Source organism: Bos taurus, chromosome 15 (genome assembly GCF_002263795.3).
Source record: "Bos taurus isolate L1 Dominette 01449 registration number 42190680 breed Hereford chromosome 15, ARS-UCD2.0, whole genome shotgun sequence".
NCBI lineage: Eukaryota > Metazoa > Chordata > Mammalia > Artiodactyla > Bovidae > Bos > Bos taurus.
In genome coordinates this window covers 29,112,847-29,132,717 of record NC_037342.1, presented here as the reverse complement: position 1 = coordinate 29,132,717, position 19,871 = coordinate 29,112,847, and the positions used below count along the sequence as shown (strand labels likewise).

Below are 19,871 nucleotides of genomic sequence, written 5' to 3'. Positions count from 1 at the left end.
CAACAGACTGACTCCAAATCAGGAAAGGAGTACATCAAGGATGTATATTGTTACCATGCTTATTTAACTTATATGCAGAGTACATCATGAGAAACGCTGGGCTGGAAGAAGCACAAGCTGGAATCAAGATTGCCGGGAGAAATATCAATAACCTCAGATATGTAGATGACACCACCCTTATGGCAGAAAGCGATGAACTAAAGAGCCTCTTGATGAAAGCAAAAGAGGAGAGTGAAAAAGTTGGCTTAAAACTTGACATTAAGAAAACTAAGATCATGGCATCTGGTCCCATCACTTCATGGCAAATAGATGGGAAACGGTGGAAACAGTGTCAGACTTTATTTTCTTGGGCTCCAGAATCACTGCAGATGGTGACTGCAGCCATGAAATTAAAAGACGCTTGCTACTTGGAAGAAAAGTTATGACCAACCTAGACAGCTTATTAAAAAGCAGAGACATTGCTTTGCCAACAAAGGTCCATCTAGTCAAAGCTATGGTTTTTCCAGTAGTCATATATGGATGTGAGAGTTGGACTATAAAGATAGCTGAGCACTGAAGAATTGATGCTTTTGAACTGTGGTGTTTGAGAAGACTCTTGAGAGTCCCTTGGACTGCAAGGAGATCCAACCAGTCCACCCTAAGGAAATCAGTCCTGAATATTCATTGGAAAGACTGATGCTGAAGCTGAAACCAATACTTTGGCCACCTGATGCAAAGAAGTGACTCATTTGAAAATACCCTGATGCTGGGAAAGATTGAAGGCAGGAGGAGAAGGGGACGACAGAGGATGAGATGGCTGGATGGCATCACCAACTCAATGGACATGAGTTTGAGTAAACTCCGGGAGTTGGTGATGAACAGGGAGGCCTGGCGTGCTGCATGTAGTCCATGTGTCGCAAAGAGCTGGACACGACTGAGCAACTTAACTGAACTGACTGATATGGTTAAAAAATCCGAAGAATCATGCACATGAAAATTATATGAAATCCAAATTTCATGGTGCACAAATAAAAGTTTTATTGGCACACAGGCCCTTGTGTCACAGTTTCTGTATCGTCTATGGCTGTTCTTTAGACTACAACAGCAGAGCGGGGTCTGGCAACAGAGACCATTCAGCCCTTTGCAGAAAAAACTGGCTGAACCCTGGTTTAGACATAAACGATGAGAAAAAGACAGCCGTATAAAGATCTAGATGACACAGTTTTCTCGCTAGATAGTAAGTGCAAAGGCCCACAGACAACAACGAGCATGACACGGATGACAGACCACAAGGCCAGTGTGGCAGTGGAGCAGAGGGAGAGAGATGAGAAGAGGTGGTGCTGGAGAAGCAGACCCGACCAGAGGCCAGACCACGCACAGCTTTGCAGGACAGAAGAAGGAACCTGGATTTACTCAAGCAGTTGGGGGAGAGAAGATGGGGAAGAGACACCCACAGGTGTAAAGGAGGGAATAGTAAGAACTAATGGATTTACATTTGGAATCCACAGTTACCATGTGAAGAACAAACTTAGTGAGGTAAAAACACAAGCAAGGAGATAAGGGAATAGTCCAGCCAAAAGATTGTAATGGCTAAGACTTCTTGTGCTGGAAGAATGAATGAGAGGAAGTTGCATTTAAGGTATTCTGAAGGTAATACAGATTTTCCTGATGGGTTATTTGGAATATGAATATAGGGAGAAATCAAGGATAACTCCTATATGTTAGACCCAAGCAATTGGGTAAATAGCAGAGTCATTCTGAAACAAGGAGAAAGGAGAAAATCAAGACTTTCTGGACATGGGAAGTGTAAGATACCTACTAGATATCCAAGCACTTCAATGGATACCCATTTCCTTGTCGGGGAATAATAGTGGCTACCGCAGCGGTTGGGCATGATTAGGTGAGATAATACCTGTGAAGAACTCAGAATACTGCCCGGCGTACCACAAACACTCAGTAAATGCTAATCACGCTTATTCTTATTATGCAGATGGAGTGTCAAACAGGCAGCTAGAAATATAGGTCTGGGACTCCAAGAAGTAGTCAACGGTTAGAGACAAAGATTTAGGAGTCCTCTGCATACAGATAAGGCCTGGATGAGGTCATCTAGGAAAGTGCACAGATGAAGAAGGTGGCCAAAGGCAGACTCCTAGGTGACTCCAACATTCAGGTGAGTTAAGCAATGGAAGGAAGCCATAGAGAATACTGAAAATTAGTAACTGATGAAAAAAAATTGATGAGTGTGGTGTGACAGAACCCAAGAAAGGAGTGTTTCAAGACAGGAGTGGTCAGCTGGTTCAAAAGGTGCCCAAAGTTGAATAGGAGGAGGACTGAGAAATTAGCTATTCAATCTGGCAAGAGAGACGCCCTTGAGGATTTTGATAGGAGCAATTTCAGAGTCATGAGGATAAATAAAAGCCAAACAGCACGGGATGAGGAGTGGCTGAGAGGTGAGAAAGTGGCACCTGCAAATACACATCGCACTTTCAAGGAATTTTATTGTGAAAGGGAACGGAAAAGTGGGGAGTGGCTGGGAAAGGATGTGGGGGTCCACGGTTTTTTAAAAGAACTATTTAAGTCAGTTAAACAGTTTTATATGTTGATGAGGCTGAAACTGCCGATGGAGGAGGGAGAGGAAGGGATAACTGCAGGAATGACCCTATTCTGAGTAGATGAGAGGGGATGAAATCCAGGGTACAAGTGGAGAGTGACACTTCTTCAGCTGTAGAAGGCAATGAAAGATGTGCTAGTGACTGTGTGTGTGCACGCTCACTCAGTTGTGTCTGACTCTTTGCAACCCCATGGACTGTAGCCCACCAGGGTCCTCTGTCCATAAAATTTTCCAGGCAAGAATACTGGAGTGGGTTGCATTTCCTAACTTCAAGGGATCTTCCCCGCCCAGGGACTGAACCCACACCCCTCGAGTCTCCTGCATTGGCATCAGATTCTTTACCACTGCACCACCTGGGAAGTCCGTGTGCTTCAGTCCCTTTTAACAGGAGGGGAAAGGAAGCTATAAACACACGGGGTACAACTGACACTCAAGAATCAGTAAATAAAGACTACTACTTGAATTGCTCCCAAGAACAATTCTGTTAATATTAGCTTCAAGAGCTTCAACCTTCAAATGACCAATATCCAAAGTATCTTGCAAGGTATTATAATTTTAGTACTTATATTCATGCTATATTTTAAGCCAAGCTTGGTAAAGAGGAATTAAATGTAAGTTTCATGAAGGAAGAGACTTATTCAGGGCTAATGCCCCAACACTTGGTTATCTGCCCGGTACATAAGACATTCTTAGAAAAATAGCTAAGATAGCTAAGTTGCTATCTCTTACTTTGTAGAGTGCTATGTTTATGAATGCCACTGGGGGGAAGATAAGCCTCTTTACAAGCTGTTCATCATTTGTAAAAGAAAACTATATAGTGACACTTGTAAATTATTTCCAAATGTGAGTGTAACAATAATTTGACTGAATTTATAAGAAAAAGAGTATAAAATATTCAAGCATAGTCAAATACACAAATATCAGGAGATAAACTTCTTAAGCCAAGATGGTTTCTGAAATCCAACCAGCTGAGAGATGTATACAGTTATTGAACTGACATCATCATCTCTCGTCAACAAACTGGCAGTGGCAGGGCCAAGGCCAGATTCTCTCTGGCTCTTGGTGCATCAAAGAGAACTATGGCTGTTTGAATGTGTAACACAAAGGAAGAGATTTCAACTGTTTTAAATATGTTCTCTATCTGATACTGAACCCCCAAAAGTCACCTAGGATTAAAGAGTGCAAAGACAGTAATACACTGTCCCTCAGTAACGACAGTTGGTTAAGTTTTCACCTACGCAGGAATGAAACCGTTTTCAAATATTTAATTCAATTCTACCTAGCACTGTTACCTACAAAACACAAATGCTACCCACTTTGTAATTAGAGAAAGAACTGTCTCCTTATCCTCACTCCTTATCAACAGGAGCAAGAAGCAGAGATGCTCAAAACAGCATGAGACAGGTGAGCTCCACCCATCCTGCTCTGGAAAAAGAAGCAAACATAAAGCAGCTCAGCATCTTTGAAAAAAAAAAAAAAAGACAGACAAAATGAACCCACTACATCAGATAGTAAGCTATACAGATTCTTGGCAATGCTCCAAATTACTTTGCAGGATCTTTAAAAACAAAACAAACCCAAAACAGAACAAACAAAAATTAAAGACTTTCAGTCTTCTAGGTTCCAAGTCTGAACTGGTTTGTCTACTTGCTGAAGTAGAAGAAATAAAGCCCACTTAACTGATATACTGTAGACATTAAATTAATCAACACAATGACAGGGTTTCTTCTTTGTTTAACAGGGAAGTACCACAAAATGACTAGATCCACTTGAACGCCTGGAAAAATTAAACAAACAAACACCAACACTGTTTTCAGAGATGGTTCTTTTTATTACAAGAAGTTCTGGTCCTCCATAGGCCAACTTCCAATAGTTAACTTCATTTTGAGGTGTATGTTCATTCAATTATAAATTTCTACTAGAATATTTCATTTTTTTTTTCTTCCAGCTTGTTGTTCTGATCTTGGTGTAAAAGTCAGATTGCATCTTTCCTTCTGGGCTGTTGAATGACCAACAACAACTAAAGTAACACTGAGGAGTTCACAACTTTCTTTCCTCTAAAGGTAAATAGAGTTATTTCTACAAAGAGTCAGTTTTCTAAAGGAACAAAGTGAATTCGGACACAAAAGTAAACATTATCTTTGGCAAAACAACAAAGCTACCAAATCAGTCAACAGAATATGACCTAACATTTTTGAAGATTAATGTTCAGTGTATGAATTTGGAAATTTTGTGTTCTTATTATCCTAAAAAACCAACTGACTTCTACATCATATTTGGAAGTTTATCGTCACATTCTGAGAAGCTCACTAAAGTTTATGTGGCATTAACTCACTAAAACAAAAAAGTCCCTGGTATTTTATTACTCTAACACTGGAATCTCTCAAGGAGAATGAATAGACAATCATAAGAAGTATTCTTTGCTTTTGTAATCTCTTGCTTTCTTAATTTATACCTTTATGATAAGCAACTAAAAGTTACAGAGAAAACTGTTGTTTAGTCACTACGTCATCTCTGACTCTTTTGCAAACCCGTGGACTACAGTCCGCCACGCTCTTCTGTCCATGGATTTCCCAGGCAAGAACACTGGAACAGGTTGCCATTTCCTTCTCCAGGAGATCTTCTGACCCAGGGACTGAACCCAAGTCTCCTGCATTGGCAGGCAGATTCTTACCGCTGAGCCACCAGGGAAACCCCACAGGAAAAGTAGGACTCTCTTATATTTCCAATTCCCAGTTTCTCAGATGGCACCAATTTTACAATTCGGTAATCAAGCCACCATTCACTTTGCCACCACTTGCAGAATCCCTGCAACAATCCAGCTTCACCTCTGAACTCCAGTCATTTTGAGATGGTCTGGTTAACAGTGGACAGCATTCTACATGAAACTTAGAAACTACTCATTACATTTATATCACTTAAGGCCAGATAACCTTAAATAAACCTAGTATCAATTTACCTAGAAGAAGGAGTTTATACACAATTCCAGTACTAAATTCCAAAGTCCTAAACCTTCAGTAACCCACTCAAGGTTGTGGGACTAAAAGCTAGCAGGAAAAAGAGCTGGTGTTAATATCAGTTCTGCCCAGACTCTTGGTAATCTATATGAATAATCCCAATTCAAAGTTTTCATTCTGACTGTGCCGGAAATGCTTTTTGCAACCCAACATATTTAAAAAGGTTTCATTCTGAGTAATGCAAGCCCTCCTCCCGGCCTCAAAAGCCAAGGGTCAGAGGCCTTTGTAATCCTCATTCACATGAAGCCAACCTTATTAGACTGGAAACGATATACAAAGCACTTGTTATAATGCATCCATAAGCAGTGATACCCTTAACAAGGAATATTCTGCAGCACATCTCTTTAGACTACAACTGAAAATGGATATAAAAGCTATAAATATTTGCTTCCTATATTGAGAACTACTATCTCCCCTAGTTTCTCTTGACTTTAAGATTTCCCTCTTAGCTCCATTTACCAAGTTTTTATTCTCCTATAAAACCACTATAAAATCATTTCATAAAGACCTTTCTCTAGAGCTTGCTACTGAAAGTTAATTATTGCCATAAACTGACAATTCAAATAAAATACGTCTCAGGGAGCCAGTGAGACCCTAGGACCCCTTGGGGAATATTAAAAAGTATAGAACATGATCCACACCCTCCAGGATCTGAATTAAAAAAATTATTGATTCAGAGAGTGAGAAGGTGGCTTGAGAAGTCATTTTACACATATGTAAGACTGTACTTCAAAATTCACCTCCAGAGAAGATCATAAAATTATTTCAGTAATCTTTTCACCATCATTATCATGAAAATTATCATTAGCATCAAGATCTTTACACAACTATCCTTTGCTTCAATTTAAACCTATTTTACTCTTATTTGAGCATCAGTGGAGCTGGAAAACAGCTGGTTACCATTCCTAATAATGGATCCATTCATGTTTTTTGAAGAGTTATTAAGTTGCCTCTTAACCTTTCATTCTCTCAACCTTTCCTCACAGGACTGACTTCCAATCATATAATCATCTTTTGAGTCTCCTCGGAACGGTCTCCAAGGTCTCCTCATCCCTTTAAGTTGAGGAACCTAGAAATGGAAACAACACTCCAGTAAGGGGGTGACCAGTGCCAGCATTATCTATTTAAAGATGATACCACCCCATCCAGATTCCTCGACATCACTTCTAAAGCCCCGACCACTACTTTTACAAACGTGTCCTCTGATGGCTCTTGGACTTTCTTTTGCTGTACTTAAGTTAGCTTCAGAACTATCCTAATAGTCTTGAACAACATAATACCTTAGGCAATATATCCTTACAAAGTATTTCTAGAAGTTGTATGTATAACAAATTTTCAATTCAACATTCACTGGTCACCTTCTAAATGAAAAGTCACCATTGTAAACAACATAAAACACAAATGATGACTAGAAATGGTCCATGTCTTAAGGAAATCATAATCTAATGGGGGAAAGACAGACACAATCAAAAGTATGTACAACAGAAAGTATCCTGGAGTGAATTCTTTAAGGGGAGGATAAAGAACACTAAGAAAACAGAAAAGGAAAAGCTGAATTTCAGATAGTAGTGGTATCTTGAAAGCTTCACGAAGAGTGGGATCTGAACTGAGCCATGAGAGATGAATAAGTCAGAGGCAGGTCAAGATGGGAAAATGCTGTAAGGCAAAGGAGAGGCATTAGCAGATGTATAAAGGCAGGCACAAACACTGCGGAGAACACCTAACAGACTGGTAGCTCAATGTGGCTGAAGCACATTAAGTGAAAATGTGTGTTCAGGAGATAATGTTCAAAATGTAGGAATGTAGGCCAGCTAGATTATGAAGGGCTGGGAATTTTAAATCTTATTTTACATTCAGTGAGAAGTCAAAGAGTTTTAGGAATAAAGTGACAGAATCAGATCTGTATTTAAGAAAACCACTGGCAACACTGTATATACAGTGAAAAGGAAAGCAGAGAGACCAGTTAGGAGATTACGATTATAATCCATGCCAAGGTAATGGAAATTTAAAGTAGGATGATAAAAACAGAAAAACAGTGACAGATTAAAGAAACACTACAACAGTATCACAGACAAGCCCCAGAAAGTGACTGGATGGGGTGGGAAGAGAAAGGGACAGAAGGTAGCACAGCGCAAAGAGCATGAATGAGCCTTCAAATAGTTACAGGTCTGGATTTGAATTCTAGCTCCATCACTTACGGGCTTCCCTGGTGGCTCGGCTGGTAAAGAATTCACCTGCAATGTGGGAGACCTGCATTCAATCCCTGGGTTGGGAAGATCCCCTGGAGAAGGGAAAGACTACCCACTCCAGTATTCTGGCCTGGAGAATTCCATGGACTCTATAGTCCATGGGGTCGCAAAGAGTCAGACATAACTGAACGATTTTCACTATCTGTCACTTACTAGCCGCAAAACTTAAGGAAATCTATTTAACATGTCTGTACCTTGGTTTTTTTAATCTGTAAAAAAAAAAAAATAGTATATCAGGTATTTTAGCAAACCTATTTTTTAAGTGAGATAAAACTCTATTTTTCCTCCTTAAGCATACTATCCTCTATGAACGACTCTTAAAGCTTAATTTATTTTTTGACTATTCTACTTGTGGTTATTTTTATGTCTCAAGTTTAAGTTCCAGCCTATAATTTAGCATTTTTTCTGTAAATAACTGTAGTTGCATTGATCTCCATAGGCCTAAACTTACTCTCCTTAAGCTGAAACTTGAGAACAAATGTCAAACAGTTACCAAGTACAGACTAATGAATCTGAACCTGGGGGCCAAGCACCCTGAAGAGCCTCAGAGTTGTTTCAGGAAATCACCATGTACTCATACTCGAAAAGATAAGCAACACCAGTTATACAGACCAAGAGTAGCAACCCCAATACAGCTGCCTTGGCCTGATAATTATGCAACTCATGAAGGCAATGCCTTCCTTGGTTACCTACCTGCCTATTTACTGTCTTGTTTTTTTTCTCGCTTTTTGCCTTATCTCTAATTATATTCTAGTTAGATACCAATGGTACCCACTGTTAGCAAGATGTGTGGCTGGCTTCAGTTTGGTTCCACCTAGCTTAGTGATGAACTTGACACCTATATCAAAAGCAAGAACATTCTTAAATCAAGATTATAGCACTCGAATAGATATATATGTACACACATATATATGTATACCTCAAAGTAATAAGAACCTGTTATCTTGGCGGGAAAAGAAGCACTCCTGCCCTTTAAATCTGAGTCCTAATAATAATGAAAGATTGCTATGTACCAGGCAAAGTGCTAAATACTTTGCATGCATAATAATTTCAATTAAGCCTCACAGTAATCTTATGAAGCACAATTACCACTAATTTACAAATGAAAAAACTGAAGCATGGAGAGGTTAAGAAAGTTTTCCAAAGTCATTCAGCTACTAAATGGCTGAGCCAAGATTTGAACCCAGCCAGTCTAAATCCAGAGCTCATGGTCTTAATAGCTCCTAATTACTGTGCTATACTATCTCACACAATTACAGATTAGATAATAAGATTCTACCTTTCCTTTGTAAAGGTATTTATACATGCATGAATAAAAAATCCTTGCTGGAGAGATTACAAAAGGATTTCCTCATTAACTAAGCTTAAAGAGATGCTATCCACATGGTTTTACTGCTTATAATTAAAGGCAATAATCTAGGGACAATGTTGTATGTTTATGTTTGATCTAAAAAATCAGTCAATAATCATGGATGGACAGAGGTTGAATACAAGCATGTGTAAATATTTATTCCTCGAGGTGTAGATACTTATTACAGATATGTGTGATTAACTACTCCCCAGTTTTTAGAACTGAGAGAGTACAAAGGAGAGCTTCATTTTAAAAAGGTTGTCTAAAACACTCCTTACAAGTAATATTATTCCCCTAATTCAAGACAGAAAGCCACAATTACTTTGATGCTGTAAAATGAGAATGAAACAATGATGCTTCAGCAAAGTGTGGATTGTAAGGGTTGGATCTCTCTGAAACAGTCCAAATGTTAGAAAGGTTCATAGCTCTTAACTGATGAAAGGCATCAAAACGTCTACACTCAAATATTCCAACCAAACACAAAAAAAGAAATGCAAGAAAACAGATAAAATATATGGGGAAAAAACTCCAACTCCAGAAATAAATGCCAGTTGAATAGATCCTACCCACTGGTGCCACACAAGGCACTCCTGTAGTGATAATTAAAGGTAAAAGAGCTGGGGAAATCCCTTCAGTCTATTTGTCAAATAGAAAAACAACTACTCATTTCAAAGAAAAGGGGAATTTTCATACACAGCACAGAAAACTGCCAACTAACTCTTACATTTATATCTTTAACTGTTTCCTTAAAACTAAAACACATCAGAATAGTTATATTCAACATCTAAAAAGTTAAAGCAAGTTTGGCCTCTAAGAAGTTTCAGACTCAGCTTACAAGAGGATTTACATCACCCAAAACAACTACAATAAAATTCACACAACAGAATTCTTCTTTCAAATATCTTGCTTTTTAGAAGCAAATGCCTGGCAGTGCCTCCAACCTTCTCCTGGTTGGCTTCCCCTGGAGTGTAACCTGACAAGGTACAAAGCTCATTGAAATATTTAACAGTGGTGGTATGGATTTCTTTGGATAGGTCAAGAAAAGCAGCTCATCTTTTTTAAAAACGTAAAGAACCATTTTATGGGATGTCATTCCCTCAGTCCAAGTGTCTCTGTATTTCCTCAGGGCTTTCTCAGAGAACTTATTGAGGGCGAAAATGAAAAGGCTAACAAAAGGACCCCTTTTCTCTCCTTATTCCCAACATAATCCACCTCAGCCACAGGGCCAGTTGCATCCACACTGTCATAAATGCCAGCAATTAGAGCATTAGGCCATAAAACCACCCACTCAGGTGTAAGAGCACAGGCCTCCAGCTTTATTTCATGCATGCCATAAAGATCCTGAACTTCCTTCTTTCAGGCCTTCTTCACAACCAAGGAAATGACAATAACAACAAAAAAGTAGCCCTTTGTCCATCTTATACCGATGTGATCAATGAAACCATCTGGATCCAGGTGAAGGAGTCAAGATTCCTTATTCTTTATAAAGACTGCAGTTCCTCTAACATGCCACATATAAAGGACTGTATTGTGAGCACTTACACAGTAGGAACTAGAGTAAAACTACATTTTCCAGAAAAATTACTTTCCCTTATTCTGAAACTACTCTAGAAGCCTAGCCAATTCCTGATCTTCTCAAGAGATACTGGAGACTCACAAGAGTATTCTTAATTAACTCAACAATTTCGAGACCCTCCGGAAATCTTTTCTAATCAAAAAAGTTAATTCAAATATCAAAGTTAACTCCATGTTTTAAAATCTGATACAGTGGGCTTCCCTGGTAGTCTAGTGGTTAAGACTCGGAGCTCCCAATTCAGGGGGTCTGGTTTCAATCCCTGGTCAGGGAACTAGATCCCACACACAGCAACTAAAAATCCTATGTGCTGCAACTAAGCCCTGGACCAGCCAAATAAATAAATAAAAATAAGTATTTTTTTAAAAATCTGATACAATTTAATCATTTCATTTGATTGATCATCTTCGAAACCACAGAAAGCCCAAGTCCGTGATTTACTCCATAAGATTTTGTTCACCAAGCTTTAAACCAGTGTAGATAAGACCCAAACAAATACTTTTAATAGTAAACTCTTTAGCTTCCTCCTTCCCACTAGTGCCTACAGGGTTAAGAATCTGACTTAAATGTAGGTATCGCATGTCAGACTCATTAGTAATTTAACCTTTCTTAATTCCTGAAAATAACATATGCAAACAAAAGAAGGTCCCATCCCAGCAATCCAAGAATAAATTCCTCCCAAAGTAGTGACAGTCACAAAGCTTCCCCCAGTCTCATAGGTCTCCGCCGCTGGGCTCTCCACCTTGGCAGAAGAAGAATGGAAAGAGACAAGATGTTCACAAAAGGCCTGACTGAAGGCCTTCAGTTAAGTGCTAGAAGGAAGCTGAAGTTCTGTGCCAACACTAGTGGAATGTGGGCAGGCACAAAGAGATCTTAATTAGGAGACCTACAATTAAAACAGTGAGTCTCCAAAGGAGAGAGAGGCAGTGCAGTCTGTTTTGCCTCAGAGCAAGCATAGCAGGGCTACCCACCCCCTTTAGCCACAGGGCAAGGAAGGCAGTAGGTAGTAAGTCTGTCCGGCTGCTCTGTGGAAGGCCGGATACCAGGTGAGCAGACATGGGAGGGGAGTCAAGATGAGTGTTTTCTCAACTTCCAGTCAAGATCAATCACTGTTTTGTGACCCAACAATTTCCTACAAGAGCAAGTGCCTTAAGATAATTAGATGGAAAGCAAAGGTGGAGACAAGTGATATGCCTTTCAGTGAGAGGTGAAGAAAAGTTCTAAAGGTTGCATTTGGGATGCTCAGTAAAAACCAGAGTATGTTTCTGAGCCTATTAACAACTACTCCCTGCAATGTGGGCACCATCACTTTGGACTTATAAATACATTAGTGTCTTGAATTTTTTTTTTCCATTTAAAAGCTCATACACCTAAAAGAATATACAACCTAGACTGAAAATAACTTCTTTTCGGACAGTCAAGAATCAACAATATTGAAAACATAGAAACAAATCTAGCCAAACAAGAGGGCGTCTAAATATCAGAAAATGAGTTATACTCAAAATTGTATCTTCATTTTTCTCATAAATGAAATTGGTCAACTTCAGCTAAGAACTTTCCCCATAGAGTTCTTACATCTTGTCCATACAAAGAAAACTTTCCTACCGAGTTCAAATTTCTCTTCCCAATAATAATGGCAGTTAAATGGCAGTTAAATGGGCTAATGTACACTCTGATATTAAAAATTACCAAACAGGTTCACTGACTCTGACTCTTAAAAAAAATTAAGAATAAGTTCTGACCTGAGCAAATAATTAATATAACAGAAAGGAATGAGAATACTGGAGCAGAAAAGATTCCTGAACTGACAATGTGGCCCAACCTTCTCATTTTACAGGTCGGAAGTTTCAGATTAAAAGTGAAATTGTCCAGACTGGTGAGTGAAAGAGATGAGTACGAGGACTCATGTCATGTCTACCGACTTCCACTCGGAGGGGTTTCTTCTAGCCCACCTGTTTTCTGCTTCACTTTCCTTCTGCCCAGCTCAGGATTAGCTGTGAGGGCAATGAAAGAGCAACTTCCACTCTTGGCACATATACCCAGAGACCATTAAAAAAAAAAATCACAGATGCTCTCCCACTCCACAACTACATCTTTTCTAATCCCCACTCAAGAGCCCACCTGGGGCTACCTGAACTAAACTGCCATTTCAAGAATAAAGACAAACACATAACAATGTTGTGATTCAGTTTCCATTTATAGCTGATCAAAGTCTGCCATGTTCAATCAGAATGGAAATACTGCTTTTAACCTTTTGTGAGGTGGTATGAACAGTAACTGGAGTATGAAGGTAATAAACAAAGACTACATGCTGATAAGTGGACCATTGAGGGATTCATATTAAAAAGTCCCAATTCTAATCAACAGAGAATGCTGAACTATGTATATTTAGATGGCAAAGTAGACTCACATAAACACCACCTGAGACAATCCTCAAAAAGTAGGACCCTGACACCATTCAAGGCAGAGGGAAGCAAAAAAGCAGACCGCTGAGATTTCTTACAGTGCACAATCAAATAAAACTCAAATTAATTCTATTTCACAATTGTCACAAAGAAAGCCCCAACAGGAGACCAGCAACACTATGTAGATTTTTTTAAAAAATAATCCCATCTGACAGAATTTGGTCATGAAAAACTCTTACATGTAGTTATTACTCAGAGAGAGATTCAGTCCCCAGGGAAGTTCAGAACGTGTGGCAGTAAGGGACAAACCTGCAGCTACAGGAGCTGCAGGCGGGAACTGACCTGGAAGTTCTGTCATCTTTCAACCACTTGAACTTAGCAGTTCAATGAGTGCGCTTTTGTTATGGAGAAATTATAGTCATTATTCACTTAAAGCGAACCAGAATATAAAGAGGCCAGAATCACTCTGGATCACAATCTATGCCTTCATGAACCAGAAAGGGCTTGATGCAGATCTGTGAGCAACTTCTGAGAAACAACCCTTAGAACTTCGTGTTAGCCCAGGGAAACCCTAAACCTCCTTTTTGGAACTTTTATCATTGATTTGTTAAGACTCTCTAACAAAACTCTTGGTTTCTACACTGAAAACAACCAGGTCCAAGGCTGTAACCACTATGGTTTAGTACTAAACCATACCATGACTGAGTACTCATGAATATACACCATTAACCCGTCCTAGAGTAACTCAAACTACCACATGAAAGGCTTCCCAATGGAACAACAGCTCATTCTAGCCCAATTCAGAAAAAATACTGAAGTTTAACATAAGGAGTCAACCATTCGTCTCATACTGAAGTAGCAACTACTGTTCACGCAAAAGTCTTAAAGAAAAAAAAAATTAATATGCTCTTAGTTGAAATTACTGCAACTCTTTGACAGGCTTTACACTACATACTAATGCTAAACAAAATAATGCCAGTGGATAAGAAAATGTTAGCACCTGATTAAAACTTTAAAGGTGACTTGTCAAAGACCAACAGATAAAATATTCTGGTGCCCAGACATTAGGTCCCTGAATCCAGGTGGCTCTCTTTCTAACCAGTCTCTTGAAAAGCTATGATTGGAAGCTGTCAGCATAAAACTTTGCTTTTGAATATGTGATAACATTTGGAATGTGAACAAGTACTTGGTCCTTCAATACAAAATATACAAGCATGCTAAACAAGAAGAAAATGCTTCTCAGGATCCCCTTAAAAATAGACTAACTTCTCCTAATAGAGACGTTCTTATTATACTCAAGTATACATGGGCTAAAATTCTACATATAACCAGGCAAGTCTCAGTTTTGAAAATAAGAAGGTAAATGAAATGTCAGTAAGTCTATTTTTTTTTTTTTTTGCTGCTGTATCTTTTAAAAAAGCAAAATCAACTCACATTTAAGCACCAACTCCATGCAAGTAACCTGAACGGTTCAGTCTTTTTGTCATGTATGAGGCCTTTGGTTCTCCAACTACATGGGATCTGTGTTGTTAGCTTAAAAAATACAGAATTGGCCTTTCAAAAAAAAATAATAATCTACAGCAACCAATAAATAGTCTCAAACAACCCTGCTGACTGCAGCTGCCTTCTGAAGGCTGGGAAAAGGAGGTGGAGAGAGAGCAGAGAGAGGCAGGGAAGAGGGACGCTGCAGCTAGCTAGAGAGCAAGGAACACGCCCCCATCATGTCCTCCTTGCTCTGTCAGAAGGCGGGTTGTTGTCAGTCTCCTCATCATGCTGCCTTAGAAACGATTTAAAAAAGGAGGCAGGAAGACTAACAACTAAAAAATGCCAGCTCCTTGAAAGGAGGGGCCAGGGTCCCTGGGATCTCCTCCCTCCCCTTCCTCCCAGGATCTTTCCGTAGATCTAAAGGGGTGCAGGGCACAATAGGGGACCAGGGGTTTGCCCAGGATATTTTGTGTGCACCAACGGCAGAGCACGCAGGAAACGGCTCGTTGTTATCTTTCCCTTTCTGTTTCAATCAAGAGCACTCCAGAGCAGCAACCCCCTACCCACTCAGCTTCAGCCCCAAGCAGCTGCTCTTCCTCCTTCTAGCACCCCCCTCCATGCCATTCTGCCCCTTTCCCTCCAATTCAAACTCCCCCTTCTGCACCCAATGGAAAACAAATGCGCAACGCCACTGGCTGAACCTGAACTCAACTTCCCTTCCCAGGGCAACTTTCCTTTTGGCTGAAGGGGGCCGAATAATGCCTACCAAAGCCTCCCCATTCTCCTCCCGATACTAATGTGGAAAGAGCAAATCTCGAGACCCTTCATCCTCCCTGGGTCCCCCTTAAAACAAATCAGAGAGAGCCCTAACTCCTTCCAAGGATAACTTTGCTTCATAAGCTCTTCATAACCCTCTTTCTCTCCACCAGAAGCAGCCACCAGTAAAACTGTCCCTTATCTACTCTCCTCACCCCAACCCTGCTTCCCCCACCCCTTCCAAGCCCCAGGATTGGCCTAGGAAAAGGTGGATCAATAATGAAATGACGGAGAAAAGAAGGGCGGGAGGGAGCTAGGGCTAGAGACTGCGTGCTCTCAGGCACAGTGGGTGGGGTAGGAGAGCAGCAGCTGCTTCCCCTGGGAGGATGCTGCCCAAGTCCCCCACAAACACCTCCCCTCACGGGGGCCCCCTTCCCCAGAGCTGGAGGGGAAAGCCTGCCTCCTCTCCAGGGGAAATGGTGGAGAGCTGCTCTTCTCTGAGCCTGAGGGACAGTGGACTATTTTCCCCCCGCAAAGATGCCACTAACCCTTCATTCTAAAGGAGGGAAAGGGTGGAGTGAAGGTAGTGTAAGCCCCTGCTACCCGTAGGCTAGAAACTGCAGCTCTGTAAGATGGGGGGAAACAGACTGCTGTACGAAGAGATCACCGTTATCTTCAGAGGGAAAGGAGGCAAAGGGAGAAAGGTGGAGAGGAAAGTAGCTTTTTCCCGGTGGGGTGGGGCGGGATGACGGGAGGACCTCTCTGCTGTGGGTGGGTGGGGGGGGCGCGGGTGGAGGTGAGGGAAGGGGGAGTGGCTGCTGGTGTAGGAACCTGGCCCGGGGACCGGGCGAGGGTTCACCAGGTCTTCGGAAGCAAGGTGCTGGAAGGGACACCGATCCCCAAGGGTGGGAGAAGAACGTGGCTTTGGATGAGGCCATCACCCGAGAGATGCCCGAGAGGAAAACTGCCCCAGGAGTAAAACATCTGCCCAGAGAGGGAGGCGGGGATGTGGCGGGATCAAGTCTCTAGGAAGGGAGGGAGGGAGGAATCTTGCTCGGATGAGGTAATCTGTGAAAGGGAGGAGGGGTTCAGTCCCGGGATGGGAAACCCGGGAGGGGGGTCTGTGCCAAAGGATTTGGGGAAGGGTCAGGGCAAGGAGGGTCGGGGGCAAAGGCCCTCGGCCAGATGGGTCCGAACCCCGGGGTGGGGGGGCCTTGGGGTCTGCACCCCGGTATGGGGGACCCGAGATGGGAGGGCCGTTTGCCCCGGGTCAGGGACCCAGGGATGGTCCCCGAATTGGGATGCTCCACAATCCCGGATGGGGGAGGGGAGGGGGGATCCGCAGAGGGTCGAGACCCCGGACCTGGGGGGTTCCTCGCCCCCTTACCTCTCCGCTGCCGCCTCCCCCGCCGCTCTCCCCAAACACGGCCCGGAACCGGCGCAGGTTGGTGCCGATGGCGGCCGAGACCTGCAGCGCCGCGTCGAAGCCCGGGCCCACCCGGAGCAGGGCCGGCCCGGAGGAGGCTGAGGACGATGACGAAGACGAAGACGAGGCGGACGACGAGGAGGCTGCTGAGGCGGCGGCCGCTCCCCCTGGAACCCCGGCCCCGCCGCTTCCCGCCGCCGCCGCCGCGGCCGCCACAGCCGGGGGGGAGGGGGGCGCCCCGGGGCCGCCGCCGCCGACCGGAGGCCCGGGGGGAAGCAGCAAGGCCGGGACGCGTTGCCGCGGGGCGCCCCCTAGGCCCCGGCGCCCCCCGCCGCCGCCACCCCCGGTGGTCCCGGGTCGGGCGGGGAAGCGCCACCGACAGCTGTGCGCCATGTTCGCCCCGTGAAGTGAAGCAGCGAGAGGGAGAGGCGACAACACAGGGGGGCGGGGAGGCCGAGGGGGGGGCCGCGGGCCCCGGAACCTGCCTGGGCCGCCCGGCGCCGCCCGGCCGCCAGCAGGCCGCCGCCGCTATGCCGAGCGCCGGGCCGCGCCAGCCGGCCCAGCGAGCTGTATAGCGGGCTCAGGCACGCCCTGCCGACGCCGGGCCGCCGCTATGCCATCCCGAGGCCCGGGCCGCAGCCTGCCGCCCGCCCTCCCGCCCCGCAACCTGGATAACTGCGTGCCCCGCCCTCCGGGAGCGGCAGACTCGGGAGAAGGCGGGGGGAAGGAAGCCCAGGAGCCCGACGCGGAGCGCGGGTTCCGGGGAGAGGGGGAGGGGCGAGGGCTACGGGGTGGATGGAGGCGGAGGGAGCCACACCGCCCGCAGCCTCGAGAGCCGAGAGGCCGATTACACACGTTCCCGGGATGCGCTGGGAATCGAACCGCCCGCGAGAGCCGCTTCCAGTCTAACGCGGCTGCCGGGCCGGGGAAGAGTGCGCCTTCTCCGCCTCGAGGCACGGATGCGAGATGGGTTAGCCCGGATTTAACACTTCTAGAATAAAAGAGCCCTTATTGTGCTACAGGCAAGACGGAATTGTTGCCCAGTTTACTCTATGCAAAATAGGAAGGCCCTCAATGAATGCGCTTTAAAAAATAAAAAAATTTTTAAAAGAGCCCCTCCCATTTTCATGCTGGAGCTCTCTGCAAAATGCGTACACCGAGTGGTTCGGGCTCTCGCCACCTCCTCTTCCTACTGTGCACTCGGGGATGGGGAACGTCTGGTTTGGGTGCCCTTCTGCACAGAGTTGGACTGTTTCTCCCGCCCGGGCATTGGGGCCCCGGCGTGCTCCGCTAACGAGGCGGCGTTACAACGAAGCTGAAACTGGGTGGCTAACGGGGCCTGGAGGGAAGAGGCGGGCAAAAGCGCCCCCGCCCCTTCTTCCTCCGTTCTCTGCCTGCCGCTGCATGCAAAGCAGACCCTAATATATGCACGCGGAGGGAGGGGGGCTCGCGAGCACGTTTCTGATTAAGAGAGGGGGAGGAGAAGAGCGTTGGGCATTATGATACACAGGGTGGAAAGGGGCCCGCCGGCGGCGAGCTCTATGCGCGGGGTTAGTGGGCAGAGGGGGGAGGGGGAAGGAGGAGGGTTAGGGCGGGGGATGCATATCCACCCCGTTTACTTTATTGCGGGAAAGAAGGGAGGGCGCCTCAAGCTAGGCGTTAGAAGCCTGCGAGGATGGGAAAGCACAGAAGGGAGGGAGGGGTTTGTACTGGGAGAACTTGCGTTGGCTGAGGCTGGGGGATCGATACACAGCCTGCAGGCCCCGGGGCAGCCTCCATCCCCACCCCCCCAAACCCCCGGCCGAGGTGGAGTTCGCTGGAAGGTCACGCAGCCTTCCTGGACTCCCGCACCCGTACGGCGCCCGGCCAGTAATATAACAGCCTGGGGCGGTGAATTTGGGGAGGAGGGGGAGGGTCGTGGTGAGCAGGTTGCAATCAGCTCTGGCCCTCTGGAGGGTGCTCTGCACGCCTCCAGAGAAGGTCCACGGCCTCCTGGTGCTGAAAACGTACGTCCCTCCACCCGCGAAACGTTTGTGCTGAGCGAACGATGGGGTGGGGGCCTAGAGGAGCGGAGAAAGGGAGGAGACACAGGCAAGCTTCAACTCCCCCAACTCGTCCCGGATCGATCGTGGTTCCAACCGCGCAGGATGGAGCCCAGATGGTTTGCAAAGCGCACACACACAGAGCGCACACACAGAACCAGATTCCGTTGTTACATCGCGTGGTTTACTAGGTGCAAAAAGGGTGGGAGCAGGGGAAGGGTCTCTTAAACGGCAGCCCCAGGACTCTGCGAAGGACATAGACACCCCATTGTGGACGGTTTCTCCATTGCAATATATTTAGCGTTAGGCGCTGGGGGTTTTGCTTCAGTGTCGCTGCTCTGATCAGTTACAGATTGGCGACCACGTGGATTCCCGCAAGCATCCTGATTTGTTCCCCCTCTCACTCTCTCTCGCTTATTTTTCTTTTGTATTTGCCGCCCCCCCTTCTTTAATATGCATAACGGTCTATAGAGGTAATAGGCAGGGGACTGAGTGACAGGCTTTACAAAACTGTGTCAACAGGATTTCTTCCCGTCCTCCACCCCTGAGAATACATAAACCTGCTGGGTTCTGAGTAACCTCTTCATTTCAAACATACTTCTTAGGGCACAGGTGGGAGGTCTGCAGGTTCAGTGGGGACAGCAGGAAGGAAGAATGTCCCTGAAGATTGTGTTAAGTCCTCAGACTCAAGCCTCCAAGTAGAAAACTTGATAAAATCATCTGATTTGTCTCTTTGCCTCCTGACTAGTCCAAAAGGAGCACGAGCAAGTCAGAATTTGGTTTATTGTTGGAGCTCTTAAGGCAGAAACAATAACATCTGTCGAGTGCTTTCTGTGAGCCTGAGTACTTTATGCACTTTCAGTTCTCACCAACCCTCCGAGATAATTCTGATTTGATGAATGGGGAAACTGGTGTATTGTCCAAAATCACAAGGCTAGTAAGTAAGTGCAAAACTAAATCTCACTGGGGTCTAACCA

General features: G+C 44.4%; 1 protein-coding gene across 11 annotated transcripts in view; it reads right to left on the bottom strand.

Annotated features, from left to right (window-relative positions):
* The window catches only part of KMT2A (lysine methyltransferase 2A), a 77,938-nt gene extending 60,672 nt beyond the window's left edge, over positions 1-17,266 (bottom strand). For 8 of the 11 annotated variants that reach the window (XM_059875010.1, XM_059875017.1, XM_059875011.1 and 5 more), the window contains exons 1-2: positions 16,814-17,266; positions 14,620-14,718 (exon numbers count right to left, since the gene is read on the bottom strand). In XM_059875010.1, the coding sequence (XP_059730993.1) occupies positions 14,620-14,718; positions 16,814-17,245 (531 nt within the window). In that variant the 5' untranslated portion in view covers positions 17,246-17,266. The remainder of the gene's footprint in view (positions 1-14,619; positions 14,719-16,813) is intronic. The other 3 variants (XM_059875014.1, XM_059875015.1, XM_059875020.1) reach the window with 1 other exon arrangement.
* Positions 17,267-19,871: the final 2,605 nt, after the last annotated feature.